Source organism: Jaculus jaculus, chromosome 2, assembly GCF_020740685.1.
Source record: "Jaculus jaculus isolate mJacJac1 chromosome 2, mJacJac1.mat.Y.cur, whole genome shotgun sequence".
Taxonomy (NCBI): Eukaryota; Metazoa; Chordata; class Mammalia; order Rodentia; family Dipodidae; genus Jaculus; species Jaculus jaculus.
In genome coordinates this window covers 44811784-44831168 of record NC_059103.1, presented here as the reverse complement: position 1 = coordinate 44831168, position 19385 = coordinate 44811784, and the positions used below count along the sequence as shown (strand labels likewise).

The following is a 19385-nucleotide window of genomic DNA, read 5'->3' as shown; positions in this document are numbered from 1 at the left end:
TCGTGCAAATACTGACCATTTCCCACAGCCTGACATGCTCCTTCCCTCAACAACTTGCCAAAGTCTGAGCAGAAAGAAGTTAAAAAGAAGAGAAGAGGGAATAGAAGGAGATAAAAAAAAAAAAACCCACCTATGTGCTAAAAATTTTGGAAGGGAGGATAAAAAAGAAGAAGAACGAACGAGGGACCCGTTTCTTCCTGTCTGCTTCCCTGGAAACCCCTCTCGGTTTTCCACATGACTAAGCTGCGCGAGTTCTGCCTAATCACACCCCTGACTGCCTGTCCCCAGTTCCTCTAGCTTACACAAGCCCAATGGGGCCTGCAGACCTGAGCACACAGCGCACCCTCCTGCCTCTGCCACGCCCACACAAAGGGGCACTCACCTGGCGACCCAACTAGGTGCACAGCTGCTGGGTCCCCAGCTGCTACGGCATGGAAGGGTCCATCCAGCTCCTGGCCTGCTTGGCGTGTGTCCTCCCGATGGGTGAGTTTCCACTGTTTGCTCCGACCCAGAATAGACCCCCCCAAAAAGTCTTCTTTAGTTTTCTCTCCTTAGAGCTCTGGCTTTGCTCAGAGCCCCCAGGTCTGCGCAGGAGGAAAAGCCGTTTGTTAAGAGGGATGTGAAGACAGAGAGCAGCAGTTCATCTCTTTGGTTTCCAGGTGATGGGGCAGTCTCCTGACTTCCTGGGCCCCAGTGTCCCCCACGACTAGACCAAGACAACACCCTTATCCCTTGCTGTGAGGACATAATTCCCCATGGGATGGGGAACACAGGATAAGCTCTGGACACACTTTGGGGTATTTCTGTCATCCAACTCTTTTTTTTTTTTTTTAATTTATTTATTTATGAGACAGAGAGCTAGAGAGACAGACAAAGATAGAAGAAGAGAGAGGGGAAGAGAGAATGGGTGCACCAGGGCCTCCAGCCACTGCACTCCAGATGCATGCACCACTATGTGCATCTGGCTTACATGGGTTCTGGGGAATTGAACTTGGGTTGGTAGACTTCACAAGTAAGTGCCTTAGCTGCTAAGCCATCTCTCCAGCCCCCAACTGTTTTATGTCTTGGTGGACACAGTCCCCGGGGACAAGAGGAAGAGAGAAAATGGTTGCTTGCGGGGCAGTTTGAGGTAAAGATGGGAGTAATTTCATGTGGGGAATTGGGTCAAGGATAGGGGTTACCCTGATCTCTCAGTGGCCCCCTGAGGGGCCAGTGGGAACTCTTTGCTGCAGGATGAAGGAACACGGTCACTTACCTCAGTGAATTGGTGCTCCTGGGAACAGTACTTGTCAAGAATGCAGGCACCACCAACATCAGAATCAGAGAAGGGGCATTAGTTAAAATGCAAAACCTCGGGCTGGAGAGATGGCTTAGCGGTTAAGTGCTCGCCTGTGAAGCCTAAGGACCCCGGTTCGAGGCTCGGTTCCCCAGGTCCCACGTTGGCCAGATGCACAAGGGGGCGCACGCGTCTGGAGTTCGTTTGCAGAGGCTGGAAGCCCTGGCGCGCCCATTCTCTCTCTCTCCCTCTCTCTGTCTTTCTCTCTGTGTCTGTCGCTCTCAAATAAATAAATAAATAAAAATTTTAAAAAAAAATGCAAAACCCCTGGCTCCATATGAGACCTGCAGAATCCAAACACCAGGCAGGAAGGCCCAGAGGTCTGTATTTCCAGCCACCTTCTTGAGTGATTGCAATGCCTGGTGCAGCTGAGAGCGATAAGGACAATGCAAAGGCAATGTTCATCAGCCTTTGTCCAGACAAGTCCCTTCCCCATCCCAAGCCTGAGCTGTCCCTCTAGTCACTGCTCCTGACCTCACATCGATGCCACAATGCGCATGACTGTCATGTGCCACATGCTGACCTCATGGCATTCTGAGCTGCCAGTCAGTATTCCTGACTCCCCCCCTGGAGGACAAACTCCCACACCTTAGGAATATATGCAACAGTGTGGAGGCCAACTCCATGTGGTTTGCATGGTGCCACAGGGAGCCCGTGTTGTTCTGAGGATGTGCTACGTGCTGCCGTAACTCAGGGAGCTTTACCGCCCTGTGAGGAAGGAACTACAGTGGCTTCTGCACAGCTGAGGAGACAGGCAGAGAGGCTCGGAGGGCTGGGATATGAACCCGCGTGTGTGGACGTGTGGCTCTAGCTCCCTCCCTCCCAACTCACTCCTTGTCCTTGTACCATGGCCAAGAGAGGAAGAGGTGAGGGGTGATCCCATGCTCAGTGTATCTAAATCAGATATCTTTCTGGAATGACTTAGGGTCGGCTCCCACTATAAAGGCGAGAACTAAAGGAGGTGGCTGTGCCCAAAGAGTGGCAGATAGATGAGCTGTCTAGAGCACAGGTCTTGATTGGAGATGCAGCTTTGAGCCCTGGCCCTGCCATTCAGGGTAACTTCCGTGAGCCATGGCGCAGAGGAAGTCGAAGCACTTTGAGAGAGGTGGGCTGCGGGGCTTCCTTCCTTCCTTTCCCTGCGGCTGATAGTCAGCTGCTAGAAATCAATCACAGACGAGGTACAAAGCACTAGCAGAGCAGCCATGTTCAGAATGAAGCCCACACCCAGTGCACTCTCTAGCTGTGCGTCAGGATCATGAGCTCGCCTGGCTTTACGTAGCAGCAGCCACCTCACTGTCAAAACCACAAGGTCCCACTTCCTGAAGACTTCGCGCTTGTTATTCATCTGTGACTCGCCGTACGGCTCAGCCAGCGGACACATGTCACAGCCTGAGACAGAAACCCTAACGTCCAGGCCCACCTGGACTGCCACAAGCAAGTCCCGGGCCCCTATGAGACCCATCCATCCCAGTCACTACCATGTCCCCATGTCCACATCTAGGAGAATGCCATCCAGGGAGGACCCATGAAAGAGAAGTGGGAAGAATTCATGCCAGACACGTCACTTCTCATGCCCACCCCCTCATGCTCATACCCCACACCCAGTGGCCAAAGCTCCCAAGAAATCACACGCTGCCTCCCTCCTCTTTCTTCTCTCTCTCCATCCCACCCTTGTCTGGCTTTAGAGAGCTGGAGAGGACAGGCAGTGTGGGCTGATGGAAGAACTTCTTGGCAGGGAGCTCCGGCCACCTCTGTGATCTTGAATGAGGCTATACTCGGCCAGCCTGCCATGGGTCACTCTGCTTATCATAGACGTCACAAGAGCTCCTGCCCTTACGATTCTGTGCCAGGCCGCTGACGGAAGCTCAGTTCGCTAGGATGTCACAGCCTAGATGCAAACGGGTGTCTTCTGGGATATCCTCACACCGGGTTCATGCACACAGGAACTAGGGAAAAATTTGGAATTAAGAGCTATTTCACTTTACCAGCTCTGAACCAATGTGGTCAAACAACCCAAAAGGCAGATCCAATGTTCAAGGCCAACCTGGCTGCATGGGACTGACTCAAAAATAAATGTGGGATGGGGTGGGGGCTGGAGGGATGGCTTAGCAGTTAAGGTGCTTGTCTGCAAAGGGAGCCAGACTCGTTTCCCCAGGACACACGTAAGCCAGATTCACAGATTCACAAACTTCATGCTTCTAAAGTTTATTTGCAGTGGCTGGAGGTCCTGGCACACCCATTGCATGATCTGTCTCTCTCTCTCTCTCCCTTTTTCCTCTCTGTTTCTCTCAAACAAATAAATATATTAAAAATAAATGGGAAGGGTCTGGGAAAATGGCTTAGTCAGTAAAATGCTTGCCACAGGTGTATGAGGACCTGAGTTCAGGTCCTCATGTAAACACAGAGCATAGTAGTGGGCACCTGTCATCCCTGCTCTGGGGAGACAGAGACAAATGGGTTCCTTGGGCAAGCTGGCTGGCTAAAGTAATGGAATTGGTGTGCTCTGGGCTCAGTAAGAGCCCGTGTCTCAAAAAATGAGGTGAAAAGAGACTGAAAAAGACACCCTAACATTTACCTCTGGCCTCCACCCACATGCAGGCACATTTACACTTGCACATACCCCCATACCCCCGTGCACGCGCGTTAACACGCGTGCACAGACACACACACACACAATGGAAGTGATCACCCAAGACCCTGCAGGTTTGATTTGATTTGTTGAAGATCATGGAATATAGCTGCTGTTTGAGGTCAAGAGATAGGAGGAGGCTTTAGTGAGGAGGATTATCCTACACCCAGTGTCTAATACGTATGCTTGCTCTCCTGGGAGGGGAAGGAAGAAAGCAGAGCAGGGTCACTCCCAAAGGTCAAGGGAGCGGGGCAGTTACTGGTGCACCACATTAGCTGCGGGACAGGGCCAGTCTGTGGCTCAGCTTTTCCATCAGCTGGGGACCCCATCCACAGCCACACCCATGCCTATACAAGTGGAGTCCCAAGAGTTAAGGGGCTTCCCAGACAGCAGACCAACCCGTCCTTTCAACTCAGATGTCCTCAGACTTGCCCCTTCCTGGGACCTTCTGGATCTGTTCAGACTGAAGGATGGGATTCCTGCCTCCCTGCCCCCTCCTCACTGTCTCCTGCCAGGCCAGAGGGAGAACGGCTAGAGCAGGCTGCAAAGGACTGGGGAGGCAGAGGACGCAGCATATGCCAGCTGGACCCGCCACCTGCTGGTGACGTTGATGACAAAGCAGGACACGGTTCTTGCCCCTAAACCTGGCCCTCCAGGTGCCGCAATGCCTAAAAGGCACCGAAGCCACTCCCCGAGAGCACTCCTGCTGGTATGCCCAGAAGGGCAGCCCCTTACAGAGAATTGGGCTCTTCAAATTGCCTGTCAACTGGTAATGTCGGCCCTGGGGGGAGGGGCAGAGGAGCAGCCGTTCGTTGAGGGATTCCCATTCTTGGCACCATGTTGTCATCCTGGAGACAAAGTCCCTAGTGACTGCCTACCTTGCATCATCCCTCCTCCACCCTCAAAATCTGTGCCCCTTGTAGAAAGCTGTCACATACAGCCCACCCTAGCGGCCCTAATTCTTGTTAAAGTGCCATCCTCTGAGGTCATTCTCTGGCCCTTGTTCCACCATGACTGCCACAGGACTCGCTTTCCTGCCTGGGACACTCTGGGGAAGCGTCACAGACATAATCCCAGACATGCTGGAAACAGAAACAGACCTTTGAATAGTGCTCATCCCCATTCTGCCATGAAATCCAGCAACACAGGGTGTGACTGCTTTCAACACCCCGCCCATGATCACCAGAGAGGCTCCTGCCCACACAAATGCCTGCCTTGATCCTTGCCACAGGACTGCTGGAATCCTTTGGTCGGCTGCAGCCAAAACGAAGATTTCTACTTCTGATCCAATCCGGTCAGGATCTCTCACCACCCACATTCTGAGCTATGTTCCTTTCCCTTGTGAGCACTCCTTTCCTTCAGCGAGCCTTTGGGATATGGGGCCAAATGCTCTCCAGCTGAGTGAGGATAATGGTGTGGGAGCTAAGACCTGTACTCCATCTCTGTTTAGACTGGCCCCCTTGAGGAGGCACACAGGGAGCTACTGTGGGACACGTGATGAATAGCTTCAAAGGAGTGTCAATGTGTGAGAAGACACATCTTTCCCAGTCGCTGAGTTTGCTGGCTAGCTAACAGTTCAATTTTAAGTACCTAAACGTTTTTGACTAGACATGTTTCTAAAATATTTTATGTATTTCTTTGTCATTTTTATTCAAAGTTGGCTTTTCAGATATGTTTTTCATTTTTCTAAGTTGTTGTTGTTGTTATTAGGATTTTGAGAATCTTGTTAAATGTTCCAGGCTGACCTGGAATTTACTATATAGCCTAAGCTGGTCATAAACTGGAGATATTGCCTCAGCCTCCAGAGTACTGGGATTGCAGGTGTGTATCACCATGGCCAATTACACATTTATAGACTTAAAAGTCACTTAAATAAGCCTCCAGAAACACTATTTCAAGGATGAGCTGACAGCTGACAATCCAGCGAGCATAGAGACTTCCCTAAGGTCCCAAAGCCAGCTTCAGAGCCAGGGCTGGAGCCCCAGTGAGACCTCGGCCACTCTATCCAAGGGTGACACCATTCAAACACGGCACCTCTCACAGATGTGTGCACCTGTTTACGTGATGTGTGTCATGAGTCAGACTGTCTGGGTTTGCAGCTGTGAATGGCACTGAACTTCTGTCCTTTGGTCTCTGGCTGTCCTTTCATTGTTTTCACAGTGCTCTTCCAACCTGAGTGAATGCCAATTGGTTTTTTTTTTTTTTTTTTTTTTCAGGAGAAAGAGAGATCAAGAAAGAGGCAGATAGAGAGAATGGGTGCTCCAGGGCTTCCAGCCACTGCAAATGAACTCCAGACTCATGCGCCACCTTGTGCATATGGCTTACTTGGGTCCTGGGGAACTGAACCTTGGTCCTTTGGCTTTGTAGGCAAGCTCCTTAACCGCTAAGTCATCTCTCTGTGGGTCCCTGGATCCTCGGGGGCCATGGTTCCCTGAAGACGTCCAGGCAACCGTGGTGAGCACATGACTAAAGAGCCACTTTTGGAAGGGAGCCTCTACGAACAGCTCGGTGTATTCAATAGGGAAATGGGTTTATAAGCAGTTGAGAGCAGGAAGTGGGTCCTAAGGGGATTGGTGGGTTCACAGGTTGCTAGCCGATGCCTAGGGAGTTAATTCCAGCACGTAGGGAGAGAGTCAGGTGGTCTACATAGTGGCAGGAAGAGGGTCTCAGGGGGATGGGCTGTGTGAAGGCTGCTGGCTGATGAGGAGTTTCCTAGGCAACTGGCCAAAGGTCACAGGACTATGGGCAAAGCCTAAGTTCAGGAGTGCTGGGCTCGGAGAGGGAGTGGCCCTCTGCAGCCCAGGGGTCCTTACCATGCCTGGCAGCTCAGGCCCGTCTCCTGAAGGCTCCAGCTTATGCCTGGCAGTGTCCGACAGCTCTCCAGCCCAATTGTCATTTCTTGCTGCCTTCAATAGCCTTACAAACAGAAACCACTTTCCACATTTTCCGTTTTTATTTCCCTGGGCTAAGAAACTAAGTAAACTTGTTGGAACTGTGTACAAATTAAATACAAGGAGTGGCAAGCCAATAGCCAGATGGTCAACATCCTCACAGGGGCATTGTCACAGCCACTGGATCGCCAACACCCAGCAGTCTCTTCAGCGATAAATTCTCAACAAATATCTACCAGCCAAATAAATGAGTAAATAATGACTAGCTTCCAGGTCAGCTAAGGACGAGGACTGGGTGACTGTGCTTAGTGTAAGACATCACATGGAGCTCCCACCAAGACGGCAATGTCAGGGTGTAAGTTTCAGGGCCCCTTGATGCGTCCCCCACCCACTAGCAGCTTGCCCAGCCTGACTGTTCACGTCCCTTGGCCGGGTCAGTGAGAAGAAGGGATGAGCACGTGAGGAAGCTTGGCCGTGTGACCCTGGAAGATCGACAGAGGTGCTCTCATTGGATCCTCCATTCTAGGCGGAAGCTGTATGGTCCTCGTTTTGTAGCAGAAAAAACCTGAGATTGGGGGTATTAGAAACTTGCTTGAAGATTACCCAGTACAAGACAAAGCCTAAGCCAGTGCCAAGCTCAGATCAGATGTCTAAGTCTGAGGACAGAATGACCAGAACTGGGACAGTCACCTAGGGTCAGTTATGCCCAAGTCTGCATGCTACCACCAATCTTGGTGGCTCACCACTGAAGGCAGGTCTTTTGGACAACAAAAAGAATGCGAGCCTCCCACTAAGCCCCTGGAGGTTTCCAGACACGAGGCAGGAAGGAGAGACCCTACAAGGGGTGGGGGGCTGATTCTAATCTAGGAGTCATCCCTGCCCTGTTTTAGCAGACTGGCATGAGCTGCAAGAGGCGATGGTAAATGCCACCAGATGCTCTGGAGCTGGGATTTCTGCCAAAGCAAATGCTTTTGTTCTCTGGGCAATTCCTGCTGAGGACTGCTCACCTCCACCTTGAGTATCCCTCTGGACAGGCTCAACTAGAGGACTCTATGTAACAGAAGCCAGGCACTATGCTGCTCCTATTTTTAAAAATTAATTAATTAATTATGTATTTATGGAAGAGAGAGAAAAAAGGGGGGAGAGAGAGAGAATGGGTGTGCCAAAGTCTCTAGCTACTGCAAAGGAACTCCAGACACATGTCACCTTGGGCATCTGGCTTTACGTGGTATTGGGGAATCAAACCTGGATCCTTAGGCTTTGTAGGCAAGCAGCTTAATCACTAAGCCATCTCTCCAGCTGCTGTACTGCTCCTTCAAACCCTGCTCAGCAGGTAAACAGGAAGCACACATCTCCCACTCATGGAGCCACGATGGGAGCCCCTGGTGAAAGAGTTTTATGTTCCTTCCTGTTCCTAGATCCAGGCCTTCAATACACTTCACACTTCAGGGTGTCTCAAAGCAGTGCTTGGGTAAATGAAAGACAGGGTTAGGATAGTTGAACTGACCTTGCCAGGTCACTTCCCCTCTGCAATCCTTGTTCCTCCTTCTCTCAGATAGGGCTAGTGATGATATCTCATGTGGTTGCTGTGCATTTTAAGTCAGATGAGGAATGGTTCCCAGCAAACTTCCATTCTTCAGTGGTCTTGACTCCTTATTCTTTCATGCCTTCCACAGCCCTATAATGTCCATGCATTTTTTTTAAATCTAGGATCTGACTATGTGCTGAGGCTGGCCTTGAACTCCTGTGTGTGTGTGTGTGTGTGTGTGTGTGTGTGTGTGTGTGTGTGTGTGTTGTTTGATTTGGTTTGGTTTTATGTTGAGACAAGGTCTCAGGTAGTCCAGGCTGTCCTCAAACTCTCTAGGTAGCAAAGGATGACTTTGAACTCCTGATCCTCTTACCACCTCATCCCGAGTGCTGCCAGTACAGGCGGGTAACACCCTCATAGCTTTGTTCCCCTGTTCCCCAGGCCTAGACTGTTCCCTCAAGGCCAAGTAGAATCCCCTGTGTTCTCTAAATTCTACAAACATGCATTTACTATCTGGTGGACTCTCCAGTCCCTGCCTGACCCATCTCTGCACACTCTCTCCACCAACCCCCACTCCCTGCCAGCCTAACCATCTTGGGGCACAAGAAAGTGATGCCAGTCTGGCTTGGGGCTCAGGGAACCATGCCATTGAAGGTACAACTCCACAGAGAACCGACATTGATTAGGAAGGAGCCAGTGAGTGGCAACAGGCTGGGACCTTTGTTCAGACAAAGGCAATATTGTTCGCATCCTTCAGTAAAGTGCCTGGCAGACCTCAGAGTAATTACATGCTCGTAGATCTGTCTCCCTGTATTTCCAGAGGGTTGACAGGGGATCCTGTTTATCATGGGAGCTCCTACCCCAGCACCGGTCATGGCATGCACAAGTATCCAATAATTATCTGCTGAATTCATGAATGCACAATAGCAGACAATGTGTAGGAAGTCAGTTCCTGGTTCCGTGATGCCTGAGAGATATAGAAGATCAAAGGAGGCTAAGGTCACACCAGGCATAAGTGGAAACTGAGGCAAGAGCTGAAACATTTTAAGATTCAGTAAAAGAGCTAGACACAGTGGTCCACACCTATAACCCCAGCGCTTTAAAGGCTGAAGCAAAAAGTTCACAAGTTCAAGGCCTGCCTGGATTTCATAGTGAGTTGCAAGTCAGCCTGGACTACATAGTGAGGCTATATCTCATAAAAACAAAACCATCAGGGGAGCGGGAGAGATGATTTAGCGGTTAAGGCACTTGCCTACAAAGCCTAAGGACCCAGGTTCAATTCCCTAGTACTCATGTAAGTCAGATGCACAAGGTGGCACATGCGTCTGGAGTTCGTTTGCAGTGGCTGGAGGCCTTGGCATGCCCACTCTTTCTCTCTCTCTCTCTCTCTCTCTCTCTCTCTCTCTCTCTCTCTCAGATAAATAAATTAATTAAAAAGATTTCTAAAAGGAGGAGATTCTGGGCTGGAGAGATGGCTTAGCAGTTAAGTGCTTGCCTGTGAAGCCTAAGGACCCTGGTTCAAGGCTCGGTTCCCCAGGTCCCACGTTTGCCAGATGCACAAGGGGGCGCACGCATCTGGAGTTCGTTTACAGTGACTACGGGCCCTGGTGCACCCGTTCTCTCTTTTTCTCTGCATCTGCCTCTCTCTCTCTCCCCCATAAAGAAATAAAGAAATAAGGTATTAAAAAAAAATCAGGGTGTGATGGCTCATGCTATAATCACAGCACTCAAGAGGCTGAGTCAAGAGGATTGCCATGGGCTGGAATCCAGCCTGAGCTAAACACGAGTTTTGAACCAACCCAAAGTACAGTGTAAAACTCAATCTCAAAAAAAAAACTATGGTGACACTTTCTAAAGCTGGAATACTGACTGGACCAGCAGAACCCTCACATAGGGTTCCTCGAACTTGGAATCAGGCCCTTTGATTATTAACAACTGAGTATTTGCCAGGGATAAATGTCAATCCCTTCCCTTGGGCTCAAAACATAATTCCACTTGTCTCGAACAAAAGAGATTAAGCTGAAAATGGACATTACAGGAAAAAATGTGGTTTTACTTGTTGATGGGCAGGGGGCATGTGGTACTCACAGTGGGGTTCCTGGGAGTGGTTCCAAGCAGGAGTGCCCCGAACAATATATTATTCTCAGGTGGATGGACTCCATGGTAGATGAGCTCCCACAGGTCACCTGAGGCGATTCCTACTCAAGCAATGAACTAGGCTAACTTACCTTAAAGAGCCCTGGGCTTGAGTCAGACAAGCTGGATTTCTCCTACTTCCCAATGCCTTGACTTTCCTCATCGATAACAGTATCTTCCCCACCTCTTTCTGACATGGAGCTTTGGGACACACGTGGCATGGTATCGATAAAGAAACTGTAAATGGCAATGTACATTATTCCTTCTAATGACCCCTTGTGTGCCCCAGGGCACTGGCTGGGCAGGGGAGCTCTTAGGGAGCCACCACCCCTGATCTGCCCCTCTGAGTCTGGTCAGGTGCCACCCTCCAAACAGCAGCGACACAGAGCCTGGTGGCTGGCCAGCCCTGAGTGAGCTAGAGGCACTGGTCAGCTTCTAGCCCTTGGCTCAACATTCCTCAGTGGTTCACAGAACAGGAGAGGGGGAAACTGAGTCTAGAGGTACCTGCACAACACCTACCTGGACACTCACCTTTTAAGATGTCAGCCAGGGTACAGTCCAGTTGGGCTAACATGGATTCTAGAGGAATCCTTGCCCACCCTTCAACACATTAACTTCAAAGAACTGTCCTCTCCCAAGGCCATAGTTTTCCCTCTGTGAATGGGACTGTTCGTGGACACAGAGGAATCAATCCATGGCTTCCGGTCGCCACAGTCCTATAACCTAGTACTGTGGGAGTGCTATGGAGTGAGTTGAACGAACACTGGTTTTGCCGCAACCTAGCTATACAACCTCAGTTAACTTCTCTGCGTCCCAGTTTATTAACATGTAACGGAGGACAACTGTGCTTGTCTCTAGGTTCACTCGTGAGAACTGAAAGAGAAACTATTGAGAATTTGCTCAACACAGACGCGCACAGTAAGTGGTTTTGTCATCACCTTGGGGATCCTTGTAACCATGGGATACCAAAGCCTTTCAGCATCTGGACAGATTTTGATGGGAGAAAAGGGGAGGGAAAGAGTGTGGATCAATGGGCTGAATGTCATAAATTAGGCAAAAAGCCCTAAGGAAGAATCTGGGGACTGTCCTGTCCTGCTTTCCCTAGCATGGGATGCAGACCCAGGGAGATGCCGCTCGAGTCAGAAAGGCGGGTTCCAGTCCTTACAGGACACTGCCTGACTCCTAGCGTTTCCAGCCACGTCTGGGGCAGGGCAGGTGCGAGGAGGGAGGAGTTTGCCTCTGAAGGCTCCAGGTTGGGTCTACAGTCCAGGGTTGGGGTTCACATTCCAGAAATGGGGTCCATAACCCAGAGGTGAGGTTCACAGACCAGAAATGGTGTTCCCAGACCAGGGACGGGGTATACAGGCCAGAAGTCGGGTCCACAGTCCAGGGGTGGGATTCCCAGTCCCAGGGATAAGGTTCACAGTTGAGGGGTGAGGTCCACAGTCCCGGGATGGGTCTCACAGCCCAGGGATGGAGTTCACAGTCACGGGATGGGGTCTACAAGCCAGGGACAGGGGCCACAGTCCACAGACGATGGGGATTCACGGTACAGGGATTGCAGTCCCCAAGCCAGAAACGGAGTCTACAGTCCAGGTGTGGAGTCCCCAGTCCGGGCCTGACGCACACCCCGCCCTGCCTGCAGGCGCACCTTCGCAGCGCTGGTCCATGCAGGTGCCCGCCAAGGTGAGCGCGGTGGCGGGCGACGCGGCGGTGCTGCCCTGCACCTTCACGCACCCGCACCGCCACTACGACGGGCCGCTGACGGCCATCTGGCGCGCGGGCGAGCCGTACGCGGGCCCGCAGGTGTTCCGGTGCGCGGCGGCGCGCGGCAGCGAGCTCTGCCAGACCGCGCTGAGCCTGCACGGCCGCTTCCGCCTGCTGGGGAACCCGCGCCGCAACGACCTGTCCCTGCGCCTGGAGCGCGCGGCGCTGGCCGACCGCGGCCGCTACTCGTGCCGCGTGGAGTTCTCCGGGGACGTGCAGGACCGCTACGAGAGCCGCCACGGCGTGTGGCTGCAGGTGACGGGTGAGGCGGGCTCCGGGCCCAGGGCGGCGCGGGGGAGAGGGGCTCCGGTGCCTCTGGACCTTTCCCCGGACATGCAGAATCCTGGTTCCCAGGAAGGGCTGGGCCGGGACCGTGGAATGCACTTTGCAGTGCATCTTATAAACAATCACAGTCAACAAGTAGATCGCGAGAAAAGAGGGAGAGGAGAGAATAATAATCCTAATAAAGGCCGAGGTGGTAGTAGGGGGATTGCTGTGCGTTCGAGGCCAGCCTGAAACTACATTGGTGAATTCCAGGTCAGCCTGGGCTAGAGTGAGACTCTACCTGGAAAAACCAAAATGGGCACACAAATAAATAATCCTAGCCGGGCGTGGTGGCGCACGCCTTTAATCCCAGCACTCGGGAGGCAGAGGTAGGAGGATCGCCATGAGTTCGAGGCCACCCTGAGACTACCTAGTGAATTCCAGGTCAGCCTGGGCTAGAGTGAAACCCTACCTCAAAAACCAATCATCATCATCCTAATAAAGGATGCGCGCAGGGGTGGGGTAGGGTGTCCTGCATTGAAGGACATCCGCAGCTCCCCCTCCCAGAGGTGAACAGTTCCCTGTCCTTAAAGCAGGGGTCCCCCATCCTGGCCCCAGCCCTCCACTATGCCAATAACGACTTAGTGACCATCAGGCTAGGCTCTAGTCCAAGCACCGCCTAAATATTAGTTTTTTAAATCTCAACCTCAAAGAAAGCGCGATTGTGATCCCCATTTTACAAGACAGAGAAACTGAGGCAGGGAAGAGAGGTAACTTGCCCAAAACCAAGGCTGCAGTTTTATAACACAGGCAACCTGATATCCAAAGTGGCCACCTCTCCTCTCAGAGCATCCCTCTTTTGAACCCTCTAGTTCCAGGGCAGGGTTGCCCCCTTGCCTTTTCTCGAACTGCAATGGGCTTTCCCAACCTTGTCCTTCAAGGCCACTGTTGGTGACCAGCGTGTGCCTTCACCACCTCCCTCCCCCCCACCCTCCCGCAGCTGCGCCTCGAATCGTCAACATCTCGGTGCTGCCGGGCCCCGCGCACGCCTTCCGAGCGCTGTGCACAGCCGAAGGAGAGCCGCCTCCCATCCTCTCTTGGTCAGGCCCAGCCCTGGGCAATGCCTCGGCCACCGCCGCCGCCGCCGCTGAGCAAGGTCAGGGTCACGGTTACCAGGTGACCGTCGAGCTGCCGGCGCTGACCCACGATGGCCGCTACACGTGTACCGCAGCCAACAGCCTGGGCCGCGCCGAGGCCAGCGTCTACCTGTTCCGCTTCCACGGTGCTGCGGGAGCCTCGGCCGCCGTGGTGCTCCTGCTCTGCGCGCTTGGCCTCAAGGCCCTGCTGCTGCTGGGCATCCTGGTCACCGGAGCCGCCCGCCGCCGCCTAGGTAGGTGCGCTCCCAGGTTCAGAAGGGTGCAAGGGGAGGCGCGGGCTCTACCATATGGTTGACTGTTGACCTGGCCTGACAGCTCCGGAAGAACCCCTTTACCACCACCCCATAAGGGAGTGGTCCATAAGGCCTCCCACCCCAGGCCTTCCCAAATGGCACGGTTCAGATGTGTTGCAATTAGTTAACATCCAGAGGAGCCCGGTTTAGGTTGCATGGTGGGGAATACAGAATTGCAGTCTGTGGGAGGTGGGCTTAACTGCTAAGCCATCTCTGCAGCCACACACACACACACACACACACACACACACACAGAGAGAGAGAGAGAGAGAGAGAGAGAGAGAGAGAGAGAGAGAGAATGGATGCCCCAGGTCCTCCAGCCACTGCAAACAAACTCCAGACTCATAAGCCACCTTGTGCATCTGGCTTACATGGATACTAGGGAATTGAACCTGGGTCCTTTGGCTTGGCAGGCAAGCACCTTAATGGCTAAGCCATCTCTCCAACCCCTTAATTTTTTTTTTAAGAGAGATGAGAGCTAATCCAAAACAAAAATAAAACAAACAAAAAACGAATGCACGTGAGCTTGGAAACATGGCGCAAAATGACCAGGCATAGTGCAAGTGTGGCAGCTTGAACTCAAACACCCTGCCACACCCTGCTGTCACTGGGACATTTGCTGCGTGCCCCAGAGAAGAAGGGCCTTCCCAACATCTCTCAGCCCTCCCCAGGTCAATAGCACTAGCCTCGAGCTTTCCAGGGATGAACCCAGGTTCCCTCTTGTTGCTCCAGCTGCTATCCTCACTGAGACCTGGCATTCTTGCTGCTTCTTCAAACTCAGCAAGCATTCTGTACTTCGGAGGCTTCAGACAAAAAAAAAAATTTTTGTTGTTGTTGTTGTTCTATTGGACTGCCCCCAGTCCCCCATGAGCCCTTGGTTATCTACCAGCTCAAAGCCTCACTGTCACTTCAACACCCTCCATCTGCTGCCCGTTGCTTATTTCCTGGAGACCACTATTCCCAGTAGGGTGGGGTGTAGGCTGGGGGGGGGAGGGACAATGCAGATTCATGCCTGTTCTCTCTCTGTTTCTCACACAGAGCACCTGGATACCCAGGATTCCCCTCCACGGTAAGCGTACTGACTTTCCTGCCTACCCCGTCTCTGTCTACTCCCATTGAACAAGGGAAGTCTGGTTTCTTAGAGCTGGCAGTATGAGAAGGACAGACATCGAGCAGGGCTATGGAAATGACCTAGATCAGGGTCTGGGCCCTCTCTGTAGCTTGTCAAAGCATTCTGTCCCTCCATTCAGCACATCTTTCTCTCCTTAGACCAAACAATGCAGATCTGCTATCTCTACTCACGCCACACACCGAGCCCTGATGTCACCTCCCACCAGGGCACAAGACCCTGTTTCCTGAGCCTGTGGCTGACATAAAGTTGACATAAAGTTATTTCCTTTTGTAGTCCCCAGCATTCTAGGATAGCAGGTCCTACATGAAAAAGTGCTGTTGGGACACTTATTCTCCGAGGCACACTGCTGACTGCATCCCCCGCAAAAATCTCATTCAAGGCTCCCAAGAGCTGGCTTAGGAAATAGCTGATCTGGGGTCCATTCTCTGTTCTTCAGTGTCCACACAAGTGAAGGCCCATGTTAAAGGGAAAAGACCTCAATTCTAGCTCCTGGGCACTCTGTACCTAGGGCTCACTGGGGTGCACATCCTCTGCCTGCTCAAAGCTTTATTTATTTATGAGAGAAAGAGGTAGAGAGTGTGAGAGAGAGAATGGTTGTGCCAGGGCCTCCAGCCACTGCAAATGAACTCCAGATGCACGTGCCCCCCCTTGTGCATATGGTTACCTGGGTCCTGGAGAATTGAACTGGGGTCCTTAGGCTTCACAGACAGACGCCTTAACCACTAAGCCATCTCTCCAGCCCCTGCCCACTCAAATCTTGACGACTTGTCACATGTCCCCTTTCTTTGTTAATGTACTACAGAACCAAAGCCCTCGGATCAGAAAGCTACCTGTTGTTCACTCACTCAACAAATATTTATTGAATTCTTACTATGTAGCAGGCACTAATTTGGCCTGTAATAGAGTGAGACCCTACCTCAAAAACAAACAAACAACCATATATACATGAAAGATGTGCACATGTGTGAATTTGTGAGCATGGGTCACCTTGTGCGTCTGGCTTGCGTGGGTTCTGGGGAGTTGGACCTGGGTCCTTAGGTTGTGTAGGCAAATGACTTTATTGCTAAGCCATCTCTCCAGCCCTATTTTGTTCTTTATTAATACATATACTTAGTGTTGGTTACACCTTTCCCTCCCCCTCCTCTGCCCCATCTCCCTGCCCCCCCCCACCTTGCTTTTGCCCTCTCACTGCAGTTTTTCATAAACACATAACAAGATCATCTCAGATTGTAAAACAAGAGCTGTAAAGTACATGGACCCAATGATGAAGCAGAGCCCCTGGGGACAGGATAGCCAGTGGGCTGTGGCTACTTTAGGTCGGGTGTTCCGAGGACACAGCACTGAGGAGACAAAGCCGGCCTTTGGGTGGGAGCAACATCTCCCAAGAAAGGAAGTGGCAAGCAGAAATGTGCAGGTGGGACCCAGGGGGGGGAGGCAGGCATGTTTGGAGCACAGAACATGAAGCAGGTAGGCAAGGCTGGGATGATTATGAGTGTGGTAGGAAGCAACAGTGGTTGCAGGCTGTGGGTGGTCCCATCTGAACAGAAGGATCTGGAGGAAGACCAAGGAGGAGGCTCTGTGTACCCCAAGAAAGCTGTCAGTAGTGGGGGGTGTCCAGAGGTGGGACTCCCTAGAGACAGGGTGGGCAGCGCATAGGGAAGGAGGGAGCCGAGACACTCGGTTCGAGCTTGAGCTCTGGGATCGTTATGGAGAATGGAGATGATGAGGGAGGACGGATGCGGTAGGTTGTGAGAATCTACCTGCGGGTGTGGAGGTTTGAGATGTCCCTTAGAATGTTCCAGGCAGAAGTCTGGAAAGCAGTCAGACCTGGGAAGGTCAAAGAGACATGCAGCTGCCTTTTGAAGCCTTTAGCAAAATCATTTTGTAGAGGTAATTAATGACTGCGGCCTGGGATGCTGTCCCCTGTTGCCACACTCTGCTCTTCATTCATTCGTCTCCAAGGCCAGGTTCTAGCCCCATTACCCCCCCCCCCGCCCCCACCATCTGGTGCCTTAGCCTGTTGCTGAAGTGAAATTTGAAAAGGCAGGACCTCCCTCCAAGAAAATGGCCCATTAATGTTCTCTTGTTTGCAGGCTTCAGGCTCAGGAGTCCAATTATGAAAATTTGAGCCAGATGAACCGCCGAGTCCCACCAGCTGCCACACGTTTCCCACAAGGAGCCCCTCAGCCACCAGCATGCAGCTGCGCACCATGAGGAGGATGGTGTCAGGCTCGTCCAGTGTAGTCCCTTCCTAGTTCCGAGGCATGTTGGCAACCCTGGACCAGACCAACCCTAAGGACCCTGTAAAGACGTTCATCTGGCCTCCAACTTGGACATCTGTGAGATTATGTCAGTAGAGCAGATGCTAAATGTATGCATGTGTGTGTGTGTGTGTGTGTGTGTGTGCACGCACACACACGTGCACATGCATGAGGGCCTTGGCATGAAACTTCTGAAAAACTCATTCTTTCTTACCTAGTACCACCTAGTCAAGCAGACAGGAAACTGACCATAAGGCCTAGAGGTCCAGGTTTCATCCTGCTCAGAACAACTGGCAGTGTGGCCTGGGATGCAGTCTTCACCTCCCGGGGGCTCAGTTCTCCGACTGTTGAGCATGTATTCTTTCCTCACAGCTGGCCAATCTATCTAGATCTATGGGAACAGTGAACATGAAGGGGCTCTGTGAAGCATACAGTGGTCTCCACGGTGAGCCTTTGGACATGCAGGATTCTTGCTTAGCCTTATGGAGGAAAAAGCTCTGCGGAGAACAGCAAATCCTGGAGACCTGGTAGCAGGGAGAGGCCTGGAGCTCTCGCTGTGATCTCCAGTAACTGCCCCAGCCCTCTGCTCACGCTGTATCACGACAGCTGCCTCCACACTGCCTGGAGCCAGGACCTCCAAGAAAAAGGAGAACCAAGACCTATGTGTCAATGTGCCAGGGACTGAGAGCCAGGGACCTGAAAGGAGCTCTGGGTCCCTCTCTATCCCAGAATGTGCAAGAGCCAAAAGCACTGGCAATTCCACTCCATTTGCCCAAGTCTAGCCAGTCTACCTTCAAGAGTGCCCCTCCCCTATTTACACTCCAGTATTTATTTGTCGACCCCCTTAGAGAGAAGAAGAGATGAACTTGACAACAGATGAGTGGGCAAAAGCAAAGGGCCATGGGATAAGGGACCAGAGACCAAGACATTTTTCTGGGGAGAGTCTCTGAAGGCTGAAGGCAGTGGACTTCCAGACTTCTCTCTGCACCAGAGCTTTTGCCAAGGGACATGGGTGGTGACAACCTGTGTTTATCTTGGGATCCACCCAGGAGCCTGTCTGAGCTGTTGCAAAGTCAGAGGAGTTGGCATTTATACCTCCTTACAGAGGGATGCTTTGGGGCATCTCCATTAAGAGTCCTGTGTCACCAAGGAAGAAGTTAGGGACAATGGGTATGTTGTGAGTTAGAATACCTGCTTGGTTTCTAAAGCTACTTTTACAGGCAAAAAAAAAAAAAAAAAAAAAAAAAAAAAACCAACTATGATAGTGGTTATTACTTATTTACCTGTTTTGTTTTAGGAACTAGGAGGGGCATTTTGGGATACAAAACTGAAGAAGACATCTGTATCAGTCAGGATGCTAGGCTGCACTTCAATAACAAACCCCACAATCATAGTGGCTGAAAACACTAAGGGTCTCCCACCAAAGCTATGCTCCCATCACAGACTAGTAGGGAGGCCCTACTCATCATTGTTACAGGGGATTCCAGGTCGAGGAATTCATCTGTGACGTTGTGAATTGCTGGGTTGGAGGTTAAGAAAAAAAAACAAAAATCCTTTGGGTGTGGTGGAACACTTCTTTAATCCCAGCACTCAGGAGGCAGAGGAAGGAGGATTGCCATGAGTTCAAGGCCACTCTGAGACTACATAGTGAATTCCAGGTCAGCCTGAGCTAGAGTGAATTCCTACCTCAAAAAACAAAAAAATCCTCTAGAAGGCCTCCTCCTGGTGATCATACTCTGTTCACCCAAGAGACCAGGCAGTGCAACCCTACATGGTACTTGGTAAAGGACTACCCATGACATTGGAACATAGCATTAAGCATGGCATCGGGGGCTGGAGAGATGGCTTAGCGGTTAAGTGCTTGCCTGTGAAGCCTAAGGACCCCGGTTCAAGGCTCGATTCTCCAGGACCCACGTTAGCCAGATGCACAAGGGGCCGCACACGTCTGGAGTTCGTTTGCAGTGGCTGGAAGCCCTGGCATGCCCATTCTC

General features: G+C 51.7%; 1 protein-coding gene across 1 annotated transcript; it reads left to right on the top strand.

The window, feature by feature from the left end:
• The first annotated feature begins 431 nt into the window (after positions 1–431).
• Siglec15 (sialic acid binding Ig like lectin 15) lies at positions 432–19315 on the top strand. The gene is given in 7 exon segments (XM_045143982.1): positions 432–483; positions 11379–11438; positions 12166–12549; positions 13552–13941; positions 15040–15070; positions 17227–17269; positions 17271–19315. Coding segments are annotated over 7 exon segments (1119 nt in total). The 3' UTR covers positions 17430–19315.
• Positions 19316–19385: the final 70 nt, after the last annotated feature.